This window comes from Carettochelys insculpta, unplaced genomic scaffold (genome assembly GCF_033958435.1).
Source record: "Carettochelys insculpta isolate YL-2023 unplaced genomic scaffold, ASM3395843v1 scaffold_0051, whole genome shotgun sequence".
In the NCBI taxonomy this organism is placed as follows: Eukaryota; Metazoa; Chordata; order Testudines; family Carettochelyidae; genus Carettochelys; species Carettochelys insculpta.
In genome coordinates this window covers 121,944-137,713 of record NW_027439088.1, presented here as the reverse complement: position 1 = coordinate 137,713, position 15,770 = coordinate 121,944, and the positions used below count along the sequence as shown (strand labels likewise).

Sequence of the window (15,770 nt, the reverse complement as noted above, 5' to 3'; positions counted from 1 at the left end):
GGGACAGTTGTTGTTGTGCCTGACGGGGGAGCACCGGGAGGGTTGCGTCCGCCCCGGGCCAGCCGCCCACCTCGAAGTCGGAGTCGTTGAAGCCGTAGACCACGTTCCAGCCGAGCTGCAGGAATTTCTTGCGCTCCAGCAGCACGCTGTGGAAGAAGCAGAGGGCGAAGAGCAGCTTCTTGTACTTTGCCGGCTTGGTGCAGCGCCCGAACTGCGGCTCCGTGATCAGCTGGTACAGGCGCTTCATGTTGGCCTTGAGACCCTGCCGGGGAGAGGGGCTGGGGCTCAGCTCGGGTGGGTGGGCAGGGCGGCGGCGGGGCGGGGCGGGGGGGGCCTCTCACCGTGGGGGGCTCCGTGGTCATCTTGATGCTGGCCTGCAGGATGGAGATGGGGAAGTCGGGGTGGGGGCTGGAGCTGAGCCACAGGCGGAAGGCCGGGTGGGGCTCCTGCACCTGCAGCTGCTCCACCAGCTTGTCCAGCTGCGGCATCCAGGACAGCGAGAGGTGGCAGTTGGCCAGGAACACCCAGTTGCCTGTCGGCGGCGAGATGGGTGGGGGACAGATGGAGGCAGCACCCGCATGCCGGGGTCCCCGGCTGGGCCGCAGCCCCCCTGGATTCCCCCTTCCTTCCCAGGCCCCTTCCCCTGGGTCCTCCACCGGCCCCCTTCCTTCCCAGGCCCTCCCGGGGATCCTGCCCCAGCTGTCCTGTGCCTCTGGGGCGGGCCCCCACCTCTGTCCCCCGGCCCAGGGTGAACGTGGCATGGGGGACCAGGGAACTCTGGCGGTGGCGGTTCCAGGCTGGCACCGGGATCACCCAAGGGGCGCTGACTCAGCCGGAGAATCCCCCCAGCTGCTGGCAGGAGAGGGGCTCTGACACACGCACCGTCCCGGACGCCCTCCTGGATCATGCGGGTGGCAATGGGCGCCTGGCCCTGCCCCAGCGACAGGGCGTGGAAGCGCTGGGCCATGCCCGACTGCTCGGCCAGCTGCAGCAGCGCCGAGGTGGGGTCCACGCCAGGAGACAGCACGAAGATCAGGGGGGTCCGGGGCGTGGAGTCGTCCACCACCTGCGAGAGGAGCGCAAGCGAGATCCGGTCTCAGGCCCCCGGCTTGGCCCCCAGGCCCATCTCCCCTGGTATCCCACCTCCTCCTGGCCCATCTCCCCCGGTATCCCACCTGCTCCCAGCCCCCAGACCCATCTCCCCCAGCATCCCGCCTGCTCCCAGCCCCCAGGCCCACCTCCCCTGGTATCCCGCCTCCTCCCGGTCCCCGGGCCCATCTCCCCTGGTATCCCGCCTCCTCCCGGTCCCCGGGCCCATCTCCCCTGGTATCCCACCTCCTCCTGGCCCATCTCCCCCAGCATCCCGCCTGCTCCCAGCCCCCAGGCCCATCTCCCCCAGTATCCCGCCTCCTGTCAGTCCCCCAACAGCGTAGCCAGCAGCAGGGCATCCCGCAGGCTCCGCCCCCAGCCCCGACTCACCGACCGCATGTTGAGCACAGGTGGCTCGATGAACGGGGAGCCCAGGTTGGAGACGATGAAGGCGGTGACGCAGAAGGTGACGCGGTCCGGCCGCAGCGAGCGCACCACCAGCATCCGCTGCAGCTGGTTGCACGAGTTCTCCCACTCGCCTGCAGGGCCGAGACAGGGGGAGGCAGTTGGGGGCGGCCCAGGCCCCTGCTCTAACCACCAGCCCCCACTGCCCTCCCAGCGCCGGGGAGAGAACCCAGGAGTCCTGGCTCCCACCCCCTGCTCTACCCACCAGCCCCCACTGCCCTCCCAGCGCCAGGGAGAGAACCCAGTAGTCCTGGCTCCCGGCCCCTGCTCTAACCACCAGCCCCCACTGCCCTCCCAGCGCCGGGGAGAGAACCCAGGAGTCCTGGCTCCCACCCCCTGCTCTAACCACCAGCCCCCACTGCCCTCCCAGCGCCGGGGAGAGAACCCAGGAGTCCTGGCTCCCGGCCCCCTGCTCTAACCACCAGCCCCCACTGCCCTCCCAGCGCTGGGGAGAGAACCCAGGAGTCCTGGCTCCTGGCCCCTGCTCTAACCACCAGCCCCCACTGCCCTCCCAGCGCCGGGGAGAGAACCCAGGAGTCCTGGCTCCCGCCCCCTGCTCTGACCACCAGCCCCCACTGCCCTCCCAGCGCCAGGGAGAGAACCCAGGAGTCCTGGCTCCCACCCCCTGCTCTACCCACCAGCCCCCACTGCCCTCCCAGCGCCGGGGAGAGAACCCAGGAGTCCTGGCTCCCACCCCTGCTCTAACCACCAGCCCCCACAGCCCTCCCAGCGCCGGGGAGAGAACCCAGGAGTCCTGGCTCCCACCCCTGCTCTAACCACCAGCCCCCACTGCCCTCCCAGCGCCGGGGAGAGAACCCAGGAGTCCTGGCTCCCGCCCCCTGCTCTGACCACCAGCCCCCACTGCCCTCCCAGCACCGGGGAGAGAACCCAGGAGTCCTGGCTCCCACCCCTGCTCTAACCACCAGCCCCCACTGCCCTCCCAGAGCCGGGGAGAGAACCCAGGAGTCCCGGCTCCCGGCCCCCTGCTCTACCCACCAGCCCCCACTGCCCTCCCAGCGCCGGGGAGAGAACCCAGGAGTCCTGGCTCCCACCCCCTGCTCTCACCACCAGCCCCCACTGCCCTCCCAGCGCCGGGGAGAGAACCCAGGAGTCCTGGCTCCCACCCCCTGCTCTAACCACCAGCCCCCACTGCCCTCCCAGCGCCGGGGAGAGAACCCAGGAGTCCTGGCTCCCACCCCCTGCTCTAACCACCAGCCCCCCCTGGCCTCCCAGCACCGGGGAGAGAACCCAGGAGTCCCGGCTCCCGGCCCCTGCTCTAACCACCAGCCCCCACTGCCCTCCCAGCGCCGGGGAGAGAACCCAGGAGTCCTGGCGCCCGGCCCCCTGCTCTAACCACCAGCCCCCACTGCCCTCCCAGCACCGGGGAGAGAACCCAGGCGTCCTGGCTCCCACCCCTGCTCTACCCACCAGCCCCCGCCCTGCCAGAGAACCCCAGCGTCCGGGCCGTGCCCGCGGCCCACCTGGCAGCATGGCCTTCTCGGGCTTGGCGCTGGTGTACCAGAGGTGCCAGTCCCGGGGGTACTGCTCGAAGGAGTTCATGACGCCATGGAAGTTGGTGAGTTTGTCCAGCTCGGTGATGTTGTCCCAGTAGATGTCGGCCAGCCAGCCGCTGCAGGGGTTGTCCATCTGCCCCTCGCGGTCCAGCACCTGCGCGAGGGCCGGGGGGCTGGGCCGGGGGGTTGGGCCCCCAGGGCAGGGGGCAGCCGGTGACCACACCAGGACGCTGGGGCTCCCCCAGGCCACCGGCTGGCTTCTACCCCACCTGGAAATGACACCTCCCGGCCGGGGAGAGCTCCCCACCCCGCTCCCTGCCCCACAGCGCCCCTGGGGCCAGCCCTCCCGGCCAGAGATGAGCTTCCCGCCCCGCTTCCTGCCCCACAGCACCCATGGGGTAAGCCCTCACGGCCAGGGGACAGCCCCCACTGGGCCTCTGCCCCACAGCACTCTTGAGGCTAACCCTCCCAGCCAGGGGAGAACCCCCCGCCCTGCTCCCTGCCCCACAGTGACCCTGGGGCCAGCCCTCCTGGCCAAGGGAGAGCCCCCCGCCCCACTCCCAGCCCCCCAGGGGCACGGATTGAGTCTACCCGCTGCCCTTTGAGCCCCAGAAGTGTGGCCGGGGCGCAGGGGGGTTCCTGGCCCTTTCCCTGCGGGGGAGGCAGGCGCAGGGCCCCCACTCACCACGCCGCCCCGCAGGAAGAAGTTGTACTCGTCCATCTTGAGGTTGCCCGAGGTCTCGAGGATCTTGGCGCACATCTGGAAGCTGAAGAGCAGCTTGTGCTGCTCAAAGAGCCCCCGGCAGGTGTACCTGGGGAGGGAAGGAGGGACACTGAGATGGGGCTGCGCGGCGTGCAAGGCCGGGGCCCCCTCCCTGGGGCATTCTGGGCTTTCAGGGCCAACTGGCCAAACGTTTCGGCAACCGCCGCCTGAGATGTGCACCAAACCGAGCGCCAGGAAAGCCTGGGTGGATCTGGCGTGGGGTTTGGGTCAGATCTGAGAGATATGTTGACCTGGGGACGGGGCTGGTCCCGTTGGGGGCTGGAAGAACCTGGGTGGATCTGGCGTGGGGTTTGGGTCAGATCTGAGGGACACGTTGACCTGGGGACAGGGCTGGTCCCTGTGGGGCTGGAAGAACCTGGGTGGATCTGGTGTGGGGTTTGGGTCAGATCTGAGAGATATGTTGACCTGGGGACGGGGCTGGTCCCGTTGGGGGCTGGAAGAACCTGGGTGGATCTGGCGTGGGGTTTGGGTCAGATCTGAGGGACACGTTGACCTGGGGACAGGGCTGGTCCCTGTGGGGCTGGAAGAACCTGGGTGGATCTGGCGTGGGGTTTGGGTCAGATCTGAGAGATACGTTGACCTGGGGACGGGGCTGGTCCCGTTGGGGGCTGGAAGAACCTGGGTGGATCTGGCGTGGGGTTTGGGTCAGATCTGAGGGACACGTTGACCTGGGGACAGGGCTGGTCCCTGTGGGGCTGGAAGAACCTGGGTGGATCTGGCGTGGGGTTTGGGGTCAGATCTGAGAGATATGTTGACCTGGGGACAGGGCTGGTGCCTCTGGGGCTGGAAGAACCTGGGTGGCTCTGGCGTGGGGTTTGGGTCAGATCTGAGGGATGCGTTGACCTAGGGACGCGGCTGGTCCCGTTGGGGCTGGAAGAACCTGGGTGGATCTGGCGTGCGTTTGGGGTCAGGTCTGAGGGACACATTGACCTGGGGACGTGGCTGGAAGAACCTGGGCGGATGGGCTGCGCTGGGCTTCCGTAACCTCCCGCCTGGGTGAGGAGGTGGCCCAGGAGAACTGGGGTGCCGGAGGGCATCACCAGTGTGACTCCAGCTGTGTGGGAGGGGTTCGGTGCCTTATCATGGAGGACCCCCAGGCTGGTTTAAGCCCTGCGCCCGGTTCGGCTCTCAGCTCTGCCTGGAGGAACCGCCATGAGGACAGCCCCGGCGTGGGCGTGGGCGTGGGCGTGGGCAGCCGGCCCCCGCCCAGGGCTGAGGGAGCCCTACCTGTACACGGCGTAGGTGTGGTACTCGTTCAGGTAGCGGATGCGCTCCTCCAGCCTGGAGCTGCGGTGGCTCTTCTGGATGCTGAGGTTGAAGAGGTCGATGTAGGCGTCCAGGGAGAACTGGTACATGGGGTCGATGCGGCCCATGTCGTTGAGGACGAAGAAGAGGATGGAGGCTCTCTGAGCGCAGGGCCTGTAGGCCTGGGAGGGGAGCGCGGTGCCCGTCAGCGCGGCTGAGGCCAGGCCAGGCCGGGCGAGCAGCACGGAGTGGCAGCCCAGGGCTGGGCCCGCGCCCCTCACCTCCCGGGCGGTGTCGATCTTCAACTCCGTGGTCTCGCTGGTCTCCAGCTGCTCTGACACCTCGCTGGCCGTCGTCTTGGAGGTCTGCAGGGTGTTCACCAGCTGCACGTCGTCCAGCAGCGAGCCGGTGGCCTCGTTCAGCAGCCTGCGGGGCGAGCGGCCGCCCAGCTCGTGAGTGCCGCCCGGCCATGGGCGAGCAGCTTCCCCCATGGGGCTACCCACCCAGGGGGTGCTGGCGCCCCACCCCTGCACCAGGGCAGGGACTCACTGGATTGGCTGCTAAGGGGTCGGGAAAGACAATGTGTCTCGCCCCAGAGGTGGGCGCATCTCGGCGCCGGGCGAGAGGTCCCCGTGTCACCGGCTGCCCCGCCCCAGAGGTGGGCGCATCTCAGCGCCGGGCGAGGGGTCCCCGTGTCGCCGGCTACCCCGCCCCAGAGGTGGGCGCATCTCAGCGCCGGGCAAGGGGTCCCTGTGTCGCTGGCTACCCCGCCCCAGAGGTGGGCGCATCTCAGCGCCGGGCAAGGGGTCCCCGTGTCACCGGCTGCCCCGCCCCAGAGGTGGGCGCATCTCAGCGCCGGGCGAGGGGTCCCCGTGTCGCCGGCTACCCCGCCCCAGAGGTGGGCGCATCTCAGCGCCGGGCGAGGGGTCCCCGTGTCCCTGGCCGCCCCGCCCCCAGAGGTGGGCGCATCTCAGCGCCGGGCGAGGGGTCCCCGTGTCCCTGGCCGCCCCGCCCCAGAGGTGGGCGCATCTCAGCGCCAGGCGAGGGGTCCCTGTGTCGCTGGCTACCCCGCCCCAGAGGTGGGAGCATCTCAGCGCCGGGCGAGGGGTCTCTGTGTCCCTGGCCCCCCACCCCAGAGGTGGGCGCATCTCGGTGCTGGGCGAGGGGTCCCTGTGTCACTGGCCACCCCACCCCAGAGCTGGGCGCATCTCGGTGCTGGGCAAGGGGTCCCTGTGTCACTGGCGGCCCCACCCCAGAGCTGGGCGCATCTTGGCACCGGGTGAGGGGTCCCCATGTCCCTGGCCGCCCCACCCCAGAGCTGGGCGCATCCCGGCGCTGGGCGAGAGGCCCAGGCCCCCTACCCCACCTGAGGATCTCGTCCTCCAGCTCCTTCAGCTTGCGCTTGCCGGCAGCGATGTTGAGGACCAGCGAGTCCTTCTGCTCCTCCAGCTCAGGCCGCTCCTTGCGCACCACGATGCCCAGCAGCTGCGCCTCCAGGCCCTGCAGAGCCACAGGGTCAGGGCCTGGCCTGGGCCTGCCCCCACTCGGCCCCCTGGCTCCCCTCGGAGGTCTCCCCCCACCTGCTCCTTGACGGCGAAGTTGACGATGGTGGTCTGAGAGGAGGTCTCGGGGGTGTAGTGGGGGTTGGACAGCTTGGTGGTGAGGTAGAAGCGGAAGTCGGGGTTGTACTCCACCTCCTTGTCCGCCAGCCGCAACAGCAGTCGCCCGCCTGCCACGGACACAGGGCAGTCAGCACCCCCCGCCCCCAAGCCCCACGCCCTGCCTCGGGGGGAGGTGGGCTCCTGGGGCCGACCCTCAACTGCTCCCAGCGCCAGGGAGAGAACCCAGGAGTCCTGGCTCCCAGCCCCTGCTCTGACCACCAGCCCCCACTGCCCTCCCAGCGCCAGGGAGAGAACCCAGGAGTCCTGGCTCACGGCCCCTGCTCTACCCACCCGCCCCCACTGCCCTCCCAGCACCGGGGAGAGAACCCAGGAGTCCTGGCTCCCACCCCCCTGCTCTACCCACCAGCCCCCACTGCCCTCCCAGCACCAGGGAGAGAACCCAGGAGTCCTGGCTCCCGGCCCCCTGTTCTAACCACCAGCCCCCGCTGCCCTCCAAGCGCCGGGGGGACCCAGCCCCCCAGCTCACCCACTCTGGTGACGGACTTGTTGAGGATGGGGGCGAGGGAGGGGTCCAGCTGCTCCTGCACGTTCTGCAGCAGGACGGGGTTCCCGAACTGCACGGCCTGTTCCAGCACCCGCAGGTAGTCGCTCATCTGCAGGTCGATAATCTTCAGGCCCTGAGGGGGCGCCAGGTTTGGGGTGAGCCGCCGGGCTGTGCTGAGCCCCCTCCCCCCAGCCAGCTGTCAGCCACGAAGGGGCGGAGCTCCAGACAGCCCTGCCCCCCAGCTGGTGCCCCTGCTCACCTTGGCAGCTTCCATGTTCTTGATCCACTTGGAGGCCTGGCACTGCGGGTCGATCATCAGTGGCCACCTGCCAAGCACGACAGGTCAGATCCACTGGGCCGGAGTCGCTGGGTCACCGCCCAACCCACCCCAGAGCTGGGCGCATCTCGGCGCCGGGCGAGGGGTCCCCGTGTCACCAGCCGCCCCGCCCCAGAGGTGGGCGCATCTCGGCACCGGGTCCCCATGTCACCGGCCACCCCCACCCCAGAGCTGGGCGCATCTCGGCACCGGGCGAGGGGTCCCCGTGTCACCAGCCGCCCCGCCCCAGAGGTGGGCGCATCTCGGCGCCGGGTCCCCATGTCACCGGCCACCCCACCCCAGAGCTCGGCGCATCTCAGCGCCGGGCGAGGGGTCCCCGTGTCACCGGCCGCCCCGCCCCAGAGGTGGGCGCATCTTGGCGCCGGGTCCCCATGTCACCGGCCATCCCACCCCAGAGCTGGGCGCATCTCAGCGCCGGGCGAGGGGTCCCCATGTCACCGGCCACCCCCACCCCAGAGCTAGGCACATCTCGGCGCCGGGCGAGGGGTCCCCGTGTCACCGGCCGCCCCGCCCCAGAGGTAGGCGCATCTTGGCGCCGGGTCCCCATGTCACCGGCCGCTGCACCCCAGAGGTGGGCGCATCATGGCCCCGGGCGAGGGGTCCCCGTGTCCCTGGCCGCCCCACCCCAGAGGAGGGCGCATCTCGGCACCAGGCGAGGGTCCCCGTGTCCCTGGCCGCCCCGCCCCAGAGGAGGGCACATCTCGGCACCGGGTAAGGGGTCCCCTGTGTCACTGGCCACTCCGCCCCAGAGGTGGGCGCATCTCGGCACCGGGTCCCCATGTCACCAGCCGCCCCACCCCAGAGGAGGGCGCATCTCGGCGCCGGGCAAGGGGTCCCCATGTCCCTGGCTGCCCCGCCCCAGAGGTGGGCACATCTCGGCACCGGGCAAGGGGTCCCCTGTGTCACTGGCCACTGCGCCCCAGAGGTGGGCACATCTCGGCGCCGGGTCCCCATGTCACCAGCCGCCCCACCCTAGAGGTGGGCGCATCTCGGCGCCGGGTGAGGGGTCCCTGTGTCATTGGCCGCATCGCCCCAGAGGAATGTTTTGGGTGGGCCAGGGGCAGGGCCGGGGACAGGCTGAGGGGTGTGGCGGGGTAGGCAGACCCTGCTGGGGTGTTATTGTGTTTTTGGTTGAACGGGGAAGACCTTGCAATCGCCCCCTGGGCGCGCACCACTGCCCGCGCTGGCTGGGCCCGAGGAGGGGCTGTCCCAGCCGGGGAGGGCCGAGGCGGGTTACGCTGCTCCTGCAGTCGGAGGGGTTCAGAGGTGGGGGTCCCAGGGCCGGGAGGGAGATCGCAAGGGCAGCCAGGGCGACTGAGCAGGAAAGGTTCCTGGCCAGGGGAAGGTGGATTTGACGGACGAAGGGTCCGACCCGCCTCCAGTCCCCAGCGGAGGAGTCGGGCTGCCGGGGGTGACCCGGCAGAGAGGTGACCTGCTCACGGGACAGGCTCCGTCTCGGCCGTGCGCCTGCACGGGGAAAACGAAGGATCCCTCCTCTGCGCCGGCGAGGGGGCAAAGGGGACCCTGAGGTCCCCCCGGCTCTGCCTTTGCTCCAGCTCAGCCCTGCAGGACCAGCTGAGGGAATCTGATGGCTTTCCCCATTCGACTCTCACCCGGGTCTGTCTGCCACGTGGCTGGACTTTTCGAACAGGTCTGGGAAGCATTTATATGCCCGTATAAAAGAGCCCCACAAAATAAGCCAAGGAAACCTTCCCGCACCCGTACAAATCTCTGCTACGGCCCCCTCTTGAATTGTGCATTCAGATGTGGTCTCATCACCTAAGAAGAGCTATCCCGGCACCGGGAAAGGTTCAGAAAAGGGGAGCTCGCATGATGAGGGGCTTGGAACGGGTCCTGTCTGAGGAGAGGCTGAAAAGATCGGGACTTTTTCAGTTTCGAAAAGAGGAGGCGGTGGGGGGACGCGGTAGAAGTCTATAAAGTAACGACCGGTGTGGAGAGGGCGAAGAAGTCATTTACTTGTGCCCGGCGGACAAGAACTGCAGGACACCGAAGGAAATTCCTGGGCAGCGGGTTTGAAACGGACAAAGGGAAGTTTTCTTCACTCGGCGCACCGTTAACCTGCGGAACTCCTCGCCGGGGGAGACGGCGAAGGCTCGGAGTGTGACAGAATAAATAAATTCCTGGAGGTCAGGCCCGTCGAAGGCTGTTGGCAAGGGCGGGAATGGCGTCCCTGGCCTCTGATTGTCGGTGGCTGGAGATGGGCGGTGGGAGAGAAATTGGTTTCTCGTTGTCTTCGGTCCACCCCTCTGGGGCACCTGGTAGTGGCCGCTGTCGGCAGACGGGCTACTGGGCTGGGTGGGCCTATGGACTGAGCCAGTGTGGCCGTTCTGCCGTGGGGCTACTGGCCCCACATATTGTGTCGGGTGGGAAGGGAGAGCCGATCATGCTGCGTACGCCCCTCATGTGGCTGTGCTGCGTGCGTGGGTGAAGTTATAGATATTTGGCTCTGCAGCGGGGGGAGCAATGTCTCCGGGCTGAGGTCACGGAGGGAGATATGGGGCTCCAGCCAGCCAGGACGGGCCCCGTTTCGCCATGGGGTGGGTTTCCCACGGGGGCTGCAAGGAATGGGAACTCAGCACCTGGGCATGGGGTGGACCAAGGCCGATGGAGAAGCGTGGAAGTTTCCCTCCGCATGTGAAAAGCTGTAAGATGGTGTCCCAAACCGGGGGGGGCGTGAAGAAATTCCAGGGGGGGCATGAGGTGACCCAGCACCCCCACACCCCAAGCAAGACCCAGTCCTTGCTTCCAGCTTTCAGCCCACCGGCGAGCCGGTATAAGAACCCGGCAGCCGGCAAAGGTCCCCATGGAGCTCTCTGCCTCCGGCAACGGTGAATGAGTGCGGGGGGGCAATGGGGTTAGGGTGGCTGGCGGCTCATGGGCTCGGACACCAGGCGGCCACAAGAGGGGGCCCGTGCAGTTCGCCTGGCTGGTGCCGGGGATTTCCCATCTTCCCCAGTCAACGCATTGGCTGCTGCTGGCTCCGATAAACCGGGGTCTTATTACGTCTGGGGGCCCGGAGAAACTCTTGGGGCTCAGTTGTCATTGGAAATCACGAGTCTGTGTTTCTTTTGAATTGGGAATTGAATCTGGTGTTCGAAGGGGGGCGGATGCGGGAAAGAAAGGGCGGGAGGGGCTCTCAGGAATCAAAAGGGGGGCGTGATGCCGAAAAGGTTGGGAACCCCTGAGCAGCAAGAGGGGCCCTGCCAGGGACTTTCATTGCTCTTCCGTCTGCACGAGTCAGGCCGGTCTGGGCCGGTGAACCGTGCCTCGGAGGGACGGTGGGGACTTAGCAGGGTCCCTCTCGGACCCTTAGATAGATAGGCCAGCGAAGGATCTGGCTTTCGCGTGGTCGTTTGGATAAGATGCAAGTAAATATAGAGCGAGGTCTGGGGCTGGGCCCTTTGGGGTCTGGAAGAATCTGGGTGGTGTGGGGGGAAAAAGGCATAAGAGCCTCTCACCTGAAGTTGGAGGGCTGTTGGGCCAGGCTGGTGGAACAGCTGGGAAATTGAGGGTTTTTGGGCGGGGCTGGTGGAGCAGCTGGGAAGTTGGAGGGCTGTTGGGCCGGGCCGGTGGAGCAGCTGAGAAGTAGGAGGGTTGTTGGGCCGGGCTGGTGGAGCAGCTGGGAAGTTGGGGGTTGTTGGGCCGGGCCGGTGGAGCAGCTGGGAAGTTGGAGGGCTGTTGGGCCGGGCCGGTGGAGCAGCTGAGAAGTAGGAGGGTTGTTGGGCCGGGCCGGTGGAGCAGCTGGGAAGTTGGAGGGTTGTTGGGCCGGGCCGGTGGAGCAGCTGGGAAGTTGGAGGGCTGTTGGGCCGGGCCGGTGGAGCAGCTGGGAAGTTGGGGGTTGTTGGGCCGGGCCGGTGGAGCAGCTGGGAAGTTGGAGGGCTGTTGGGCCGGGCCGGTGGAGCAGCTGGGAAGTTGGAGGGCTGTTGGGCCGGGCCGGTGGAGCAGCTGGGAAGTTGGAGGGCTGTTGGGCCGGGCTGGTGGAGCAGCTGGGAAGTTGGGGGTTGTTGGGCCGGGCCGGTGGAGCAGCTGGGAAGTTGGAGGGTTGTTGGGCCGGGCCGGTGGAGCAGCTGGGAAGTAGGAGGGCTGTTGGGCCGGGCTGGTGGAGCAGCTGGGAAGTAGGAGGGCTGTTGGGCCGGGCCGGTGGAGCAGCTGGGAAGTTGGAGGGTTGTTGGGCCGGGCCGGTGGAGCAGCTGGGAAGTTGGAGGGTTGTTGGGCCGGGCTGGTGGAGCAGCTGGGAAGGTGGGGGTTGTTGGGCCGGGCCGGTGGAGCAGCTGGGAAGTTGGAGGGCTGTTGGGCCGGGCCGGTGGAGCAGCTGGGAAGTTGGAGGGTTGTTGGGCCGGGCCGGTGGAGCAGCTGGGAAGTTGGAGGGTTGTTGGGCCGGGCTGGTGGAGCAGCTGGGAAGTTGGAGGGCTGTTGGGCCGGGCCGGTGGAGCAGCTGGGAAGTAGGAGGGTTGTTGGGCCGGGCCGGTGGAGCAGCTGGGAAGTTGGAGGGTTGTTGGGCCGGGCTGGTGGAGCAGCTGGGAAGTTGGAGGGCTGTTGGGCCGGGCCGGTGGAGCAGCTGGGAAGTTGGAGGGTTGTTGGGCCGGGCTGGTGGAGCAGCTGGGAAGTTGGAGGGTTGTTGGGCCGGGCCGGTGGAGCAGCTGGGAAGTTGGGGGTTGTTGGGCCGGGCCGGTGGAGCAGCTGGGAAGTTGGAGGGTTGTTGGGCCGGGCCGGTGGAGCAGCTGGGAAGTTGGAGGGTTGTTGGGCCGGGCCGGTGGAGCAGCTGGGAAGTTGGAGGGCTGTTGGGCCGGGCTGGTGGAGCAGCTGGGAAGTTGGGGGTTGTTGGGCCGGGCTGGTGGAGCAGCTGGGAAGTTGGGGGTTGTTGGGCCGGGCTGGTGGAGCAGCTGGGAAGTTGGGGGTTGTTGGGCCGGGCTGGTGGAGCAGCTGAGAAGTAGGAGGGCTGTTGGGCCGGGCTGGTGGAGCAGCTGGGAAGTAGGAGGGCTGTTGGGCCGGGCTGGTGGAGCAGCTGGGAAGTAGGAGGGCTGTTGGGCCGGGCTGGTGGAGCAGCTGGGAAGTAGGAGGGTTGTTGGGCCGGGCCGGTGGAGCAGCTGAGAAGTAGGAGGGCTGTTGGGCCGGGCCGGTGGAGCAGCTGGGAAGTAGGAGGGCTGTTGGGCCGGGCTGGTGGAGCAGCTGAGAAGTTGGGGGCTGTTGGGCCGGGCTGGTGGAGCAGCTGGGAAGTAGGAGGGTTGTTGGGCCGGGCCGGTGGAGCAGCTGGGAAGTTGGAGGGTTGTTGGGCCGGGCCGGTGGAGCAGCTGGGAAGTTGGAGGGTTGTTGGGCCGGGCCGGTGGAGCAGCTGGGAAGTTGGAGGGTTGTTGGGCCGGGCCGGTGGAGCAGCTGGGAAGTTGGGGGCTGTTGGGCCGGGCCGGTGGAGCAGCTGGGAAGTTGGAGGGTTGTTGGGCCGGGCTGGTGGAGCAGCTGGGAAGTTGGAGGGCTGTTGGGCCGGGCTGGTGGAGCAGCTGAGAAGTTGGGGGCTGTTGGGCCGGGCTGGTGGAGCAGCTGGGAAGTAGGAGGGTTGTTGGGCCGGGCTGGTGGAGCAGCTGGGAAGTAGGAGGGTTGTTGGGCCGGGCCGGTGGAGCAGCTGGGAAGTTGGGGGCTGTTGGGCCGGGCCGGTGGAGCAGCTGGGAAGTTGGAGGGTTGTTGGGCCGGGCTGGTGGAGCAGCTGGGAAGTAGGAGGGTTGTTGGGCCGGGCTGGTGGAGCAGCTGGGAAGTAGGAGGGCTGTTGGGCCGGGCTGGTGGAGCAGCTGGGAAGTTGGGGGTTGTTGGGCCGGGCCGGTGGAGCAGCTGAGAAGTAGGAGGGCTGTTGGGCCGGGCCGGTGGAGCAGCTGGGAAGTTGGAGGGTTGTTGGGCCGGGCCGGTGGAGCAGCTGAGAAGTAGGAGGGCTGTTGGGCCGGGCCGGTGGAGCAGCTGGGAAGTTGGAGGGCTGTTGGGCCGGGCCGGTGGAGCAGCTGGGAAGTTGGAGGGCTGTTGGGCCGGGCCGGTGGAGCAGCTGGGAAGTTGGAGGGCTGTTGGGCCGGGCCGGTGGAGCAGCTGGGAAGTTGGAGGGCTGTTGGGCCGGGCCGGTGGAGCAGCTGGGAAGTAGGAGGGCTGTTGGGCCGGGCCGGTGGAGCAGCTGGGAAGTAGGAGGGTTGTTGGGCCGGGCCGGTGGAGCAGCTGGGAAGTAGGAGGGCTGTTGGGCCGGGCCGGTGGAGCAGCTGGGAAGTTGGGGGCTGTTGGGCCGGGCCGGTGGAGCAGCTGGGAAGTTGGAGGGTTGTTGGGCCGGCTGGTGGAGCAGCTGGGAAGTAGGAGGGCTGTTGGGCCGGGCCGGTGGAGCAGCTGGGAAGGTGGGGGTTGTTGGGCCGGGCCGGTGGAGCAGCTGAGAAGTAGGAGGGCTGTTGGGCCGGGCCGGTGGAGCAGCTGGGAAGTTGGAGGGTTGTTGGGCCGGGCCGGTGGAGCAGCTGAGAAGTAGGAGGGCTGTTGGGCCGGGCCGGTGGAGCAGCTGGGAAGTTGGAGGGTTGTTGGGCCGGGCCGGTGGAGCAGCTGGGAAGTTGGAGGGCTGTTGGGCCGGGCCGGTGGAGCAGCTGAGAAGTAGGAGGGCTGTTGGGCCGGGCTGGTGGAGCAGCTGGGAAGTTGGAGGGCTGTTGGGCCGGGCCGGTGGAGCAGCTGGGAAGTTGGAGGGCTGTTGGGCCGGGCCGGTGGAGCAGCTGGGAAGTTGGAGGGCTGTTGGGCCGGGCCGGTGGAGCAGCTGGGAAGGTGGGGGTTGTTGGGCCGGGCCGGTGGAGCAGCTGAGAAGTAGGAGGGCTGTTGGGCCGGGCCGGTGGAGCAGCTGGGAAGTTGGAGGGTTGTTGGGCCGGGCCGGTGGAGCAGCTGGGAAGTTGGAGGGTTGTTGGGCCGGCTGGTGGAGCAGCTGGGAAGTTGGAGGGTTGTTGGGCCGGCTGGTGGAGCAGCTGGGAAGTTGGAGGGTTGTTGGGCCGGGCCGGTGGAGCAGCTGGGAAGGTGGGGGTTGTTGGGCCGGGCCGGTGGAGCAGCTGAGAAGTAGGAGGGCTGTTGGGCCGGGCCGGTGGAGCAGCTGGGAAGTTGGAGGGTTGTTGGGCCGGGCCGGTGGAGCAGCTGGGAAGTTGGAGGGTTGTTGGGCCGGGCCGGTGGAGCAGCTGGGAAGTTGGAGGGTTGTTGGGCCGGGCCGGTGGAGCAGCTGGGAAGTAGGAGGGCTGTTGGGCCGGGCCGGTGGAGCAGCTGGGAAGTAGGAGGGTTGTTGGGCCGGGCCGGTGGAGCAGCTGGGAAGTAGGAGGGCTGTTGGGCCGGGCCGGTGGAGCAGCTGGGAAGTTGGGGGCTGTTGGGCCGGGCCGGTGGAGCAGCTGGGAAGTTGGAGGGTTGTTGGGCCGGCTGGTGGAGCAGCTGGGAAGTAGGAGGGCTGTTGGGCCGGGCCGGTGGAGCAGCTGGGAAGTTGGAGGGCTGTTGGGCCGGGCCGGTGGAGCAGCTGGGAAGTTGGAGGGCTGTTGGGCCGGGCCGGTGGAGCAGCTGGGAAGTTGGGGGTTGTTGGGCCGGGCCGGTGGAGCAGCTGGGAAGTTGGGGGTTGTTGGGCCGGGCTGGTGGAGCAGCTGGGAAGTAGGAGGGCTGTTGGGCCGGGCTGGTGGAGCAGCTGGGAAGTTGGAGGCCTGTTGGGCCGGGCTGGTGGAGCAGCTGGGAAGTAGGAGGCCTGTTGGGCCGGGCTGGTGGAGCAGCTGGGAAGTAGGAGGGCTGTTGGGCCGGGCCGGTGGAGCAGCTGGGAAGTTGAGGGCTGTTGGGCCGGGCCGGTGGAGCAGCTGGGAAGTTGGAGGGTTGTTGGGCCGGGCTGGTGGAGCAGCTGGGAAGTTGGGGGCTGTTGGGCCGGGCTGGTGGAGCAGCTGGGAAGTTGGAGGGTTGTTGGGCCGGGCTGGTGGAGCAGCTGGGAAGTTGGAGGGTTGTTGGGCCGGGCTGGTGGAGCAGCTGGGAAGTTGGGGGCTGTTGGGCCGGGCTGGTGGAGCAGCTGGGAAGTTGGAGGGTTGTTGGGCCGGGCTGGTGGAGCAGCTGGGAAGTAGGAGGCCTGTTGGGCCGGGCTGGTGGAGCAGCTGGGAAGTAGGAGGCCTGTTGGGCCGGGCTGGTGGAGCAGCTGGGA

The 15,770-nt window shown here is 68.4% G+C and overlaps 1 protein-coding gene across 1 annotated transcript in view; it reads right to left on the bottom strand.

Moving 5' to 3' along the window:
• Positions 1-128: 128 nt before the first annotated feature.
• DNAH2 (dynein axonemal heavy chain 2) overlaps positions 129-15,770 on the bottom strand; it is a 61,564-nt gene continuing 45,922 nt past the window's right edge. Inside the window, exons 59-70 of the mRNA XM_074983208.1 lie at positions 7,523-7,589; positions 7,246-7,396; positions 6,678-6,826; positions 6,464-6,597; positions 5,379-5,523; positions 5,080-5,279; positions 3,754-3,880; positions 3,036-3,241; positions 1,480-1,628; positions 883-1,066; positions 342-374; positions 129-262 (exon numbers count right to left, since the gene is read on the bottom strand). Coding sequence (XP_074839309.1) covers positions 359-374; positions 883-1,066; positions 1,480-1,628; positions 3,036-3,241; positions 3,754-3,880; positions 5,080-5,279; positions 5,379-5,523; positions 6,464-6,597; positions 6,678-6,826; positions 7,246-7,396; positions 7,523-7,589 — 1,528 coding nt within the window. The 3' untranslated portion in view covers positions 129-262; positions 342-358. The remainder of the gene's footprint in view (positions 263-341; positions 375-882; positions 1,067-1,479; positions 1,629-3,035; positions 3,242-3,753; positions 3,881-5,079; positions 5,280-5,378; positions 5,524-6,463; positions 6,598-6,677; positions 6,827-7,245; positions 7,397-7,522; positions 7,590-15,770) is intronic.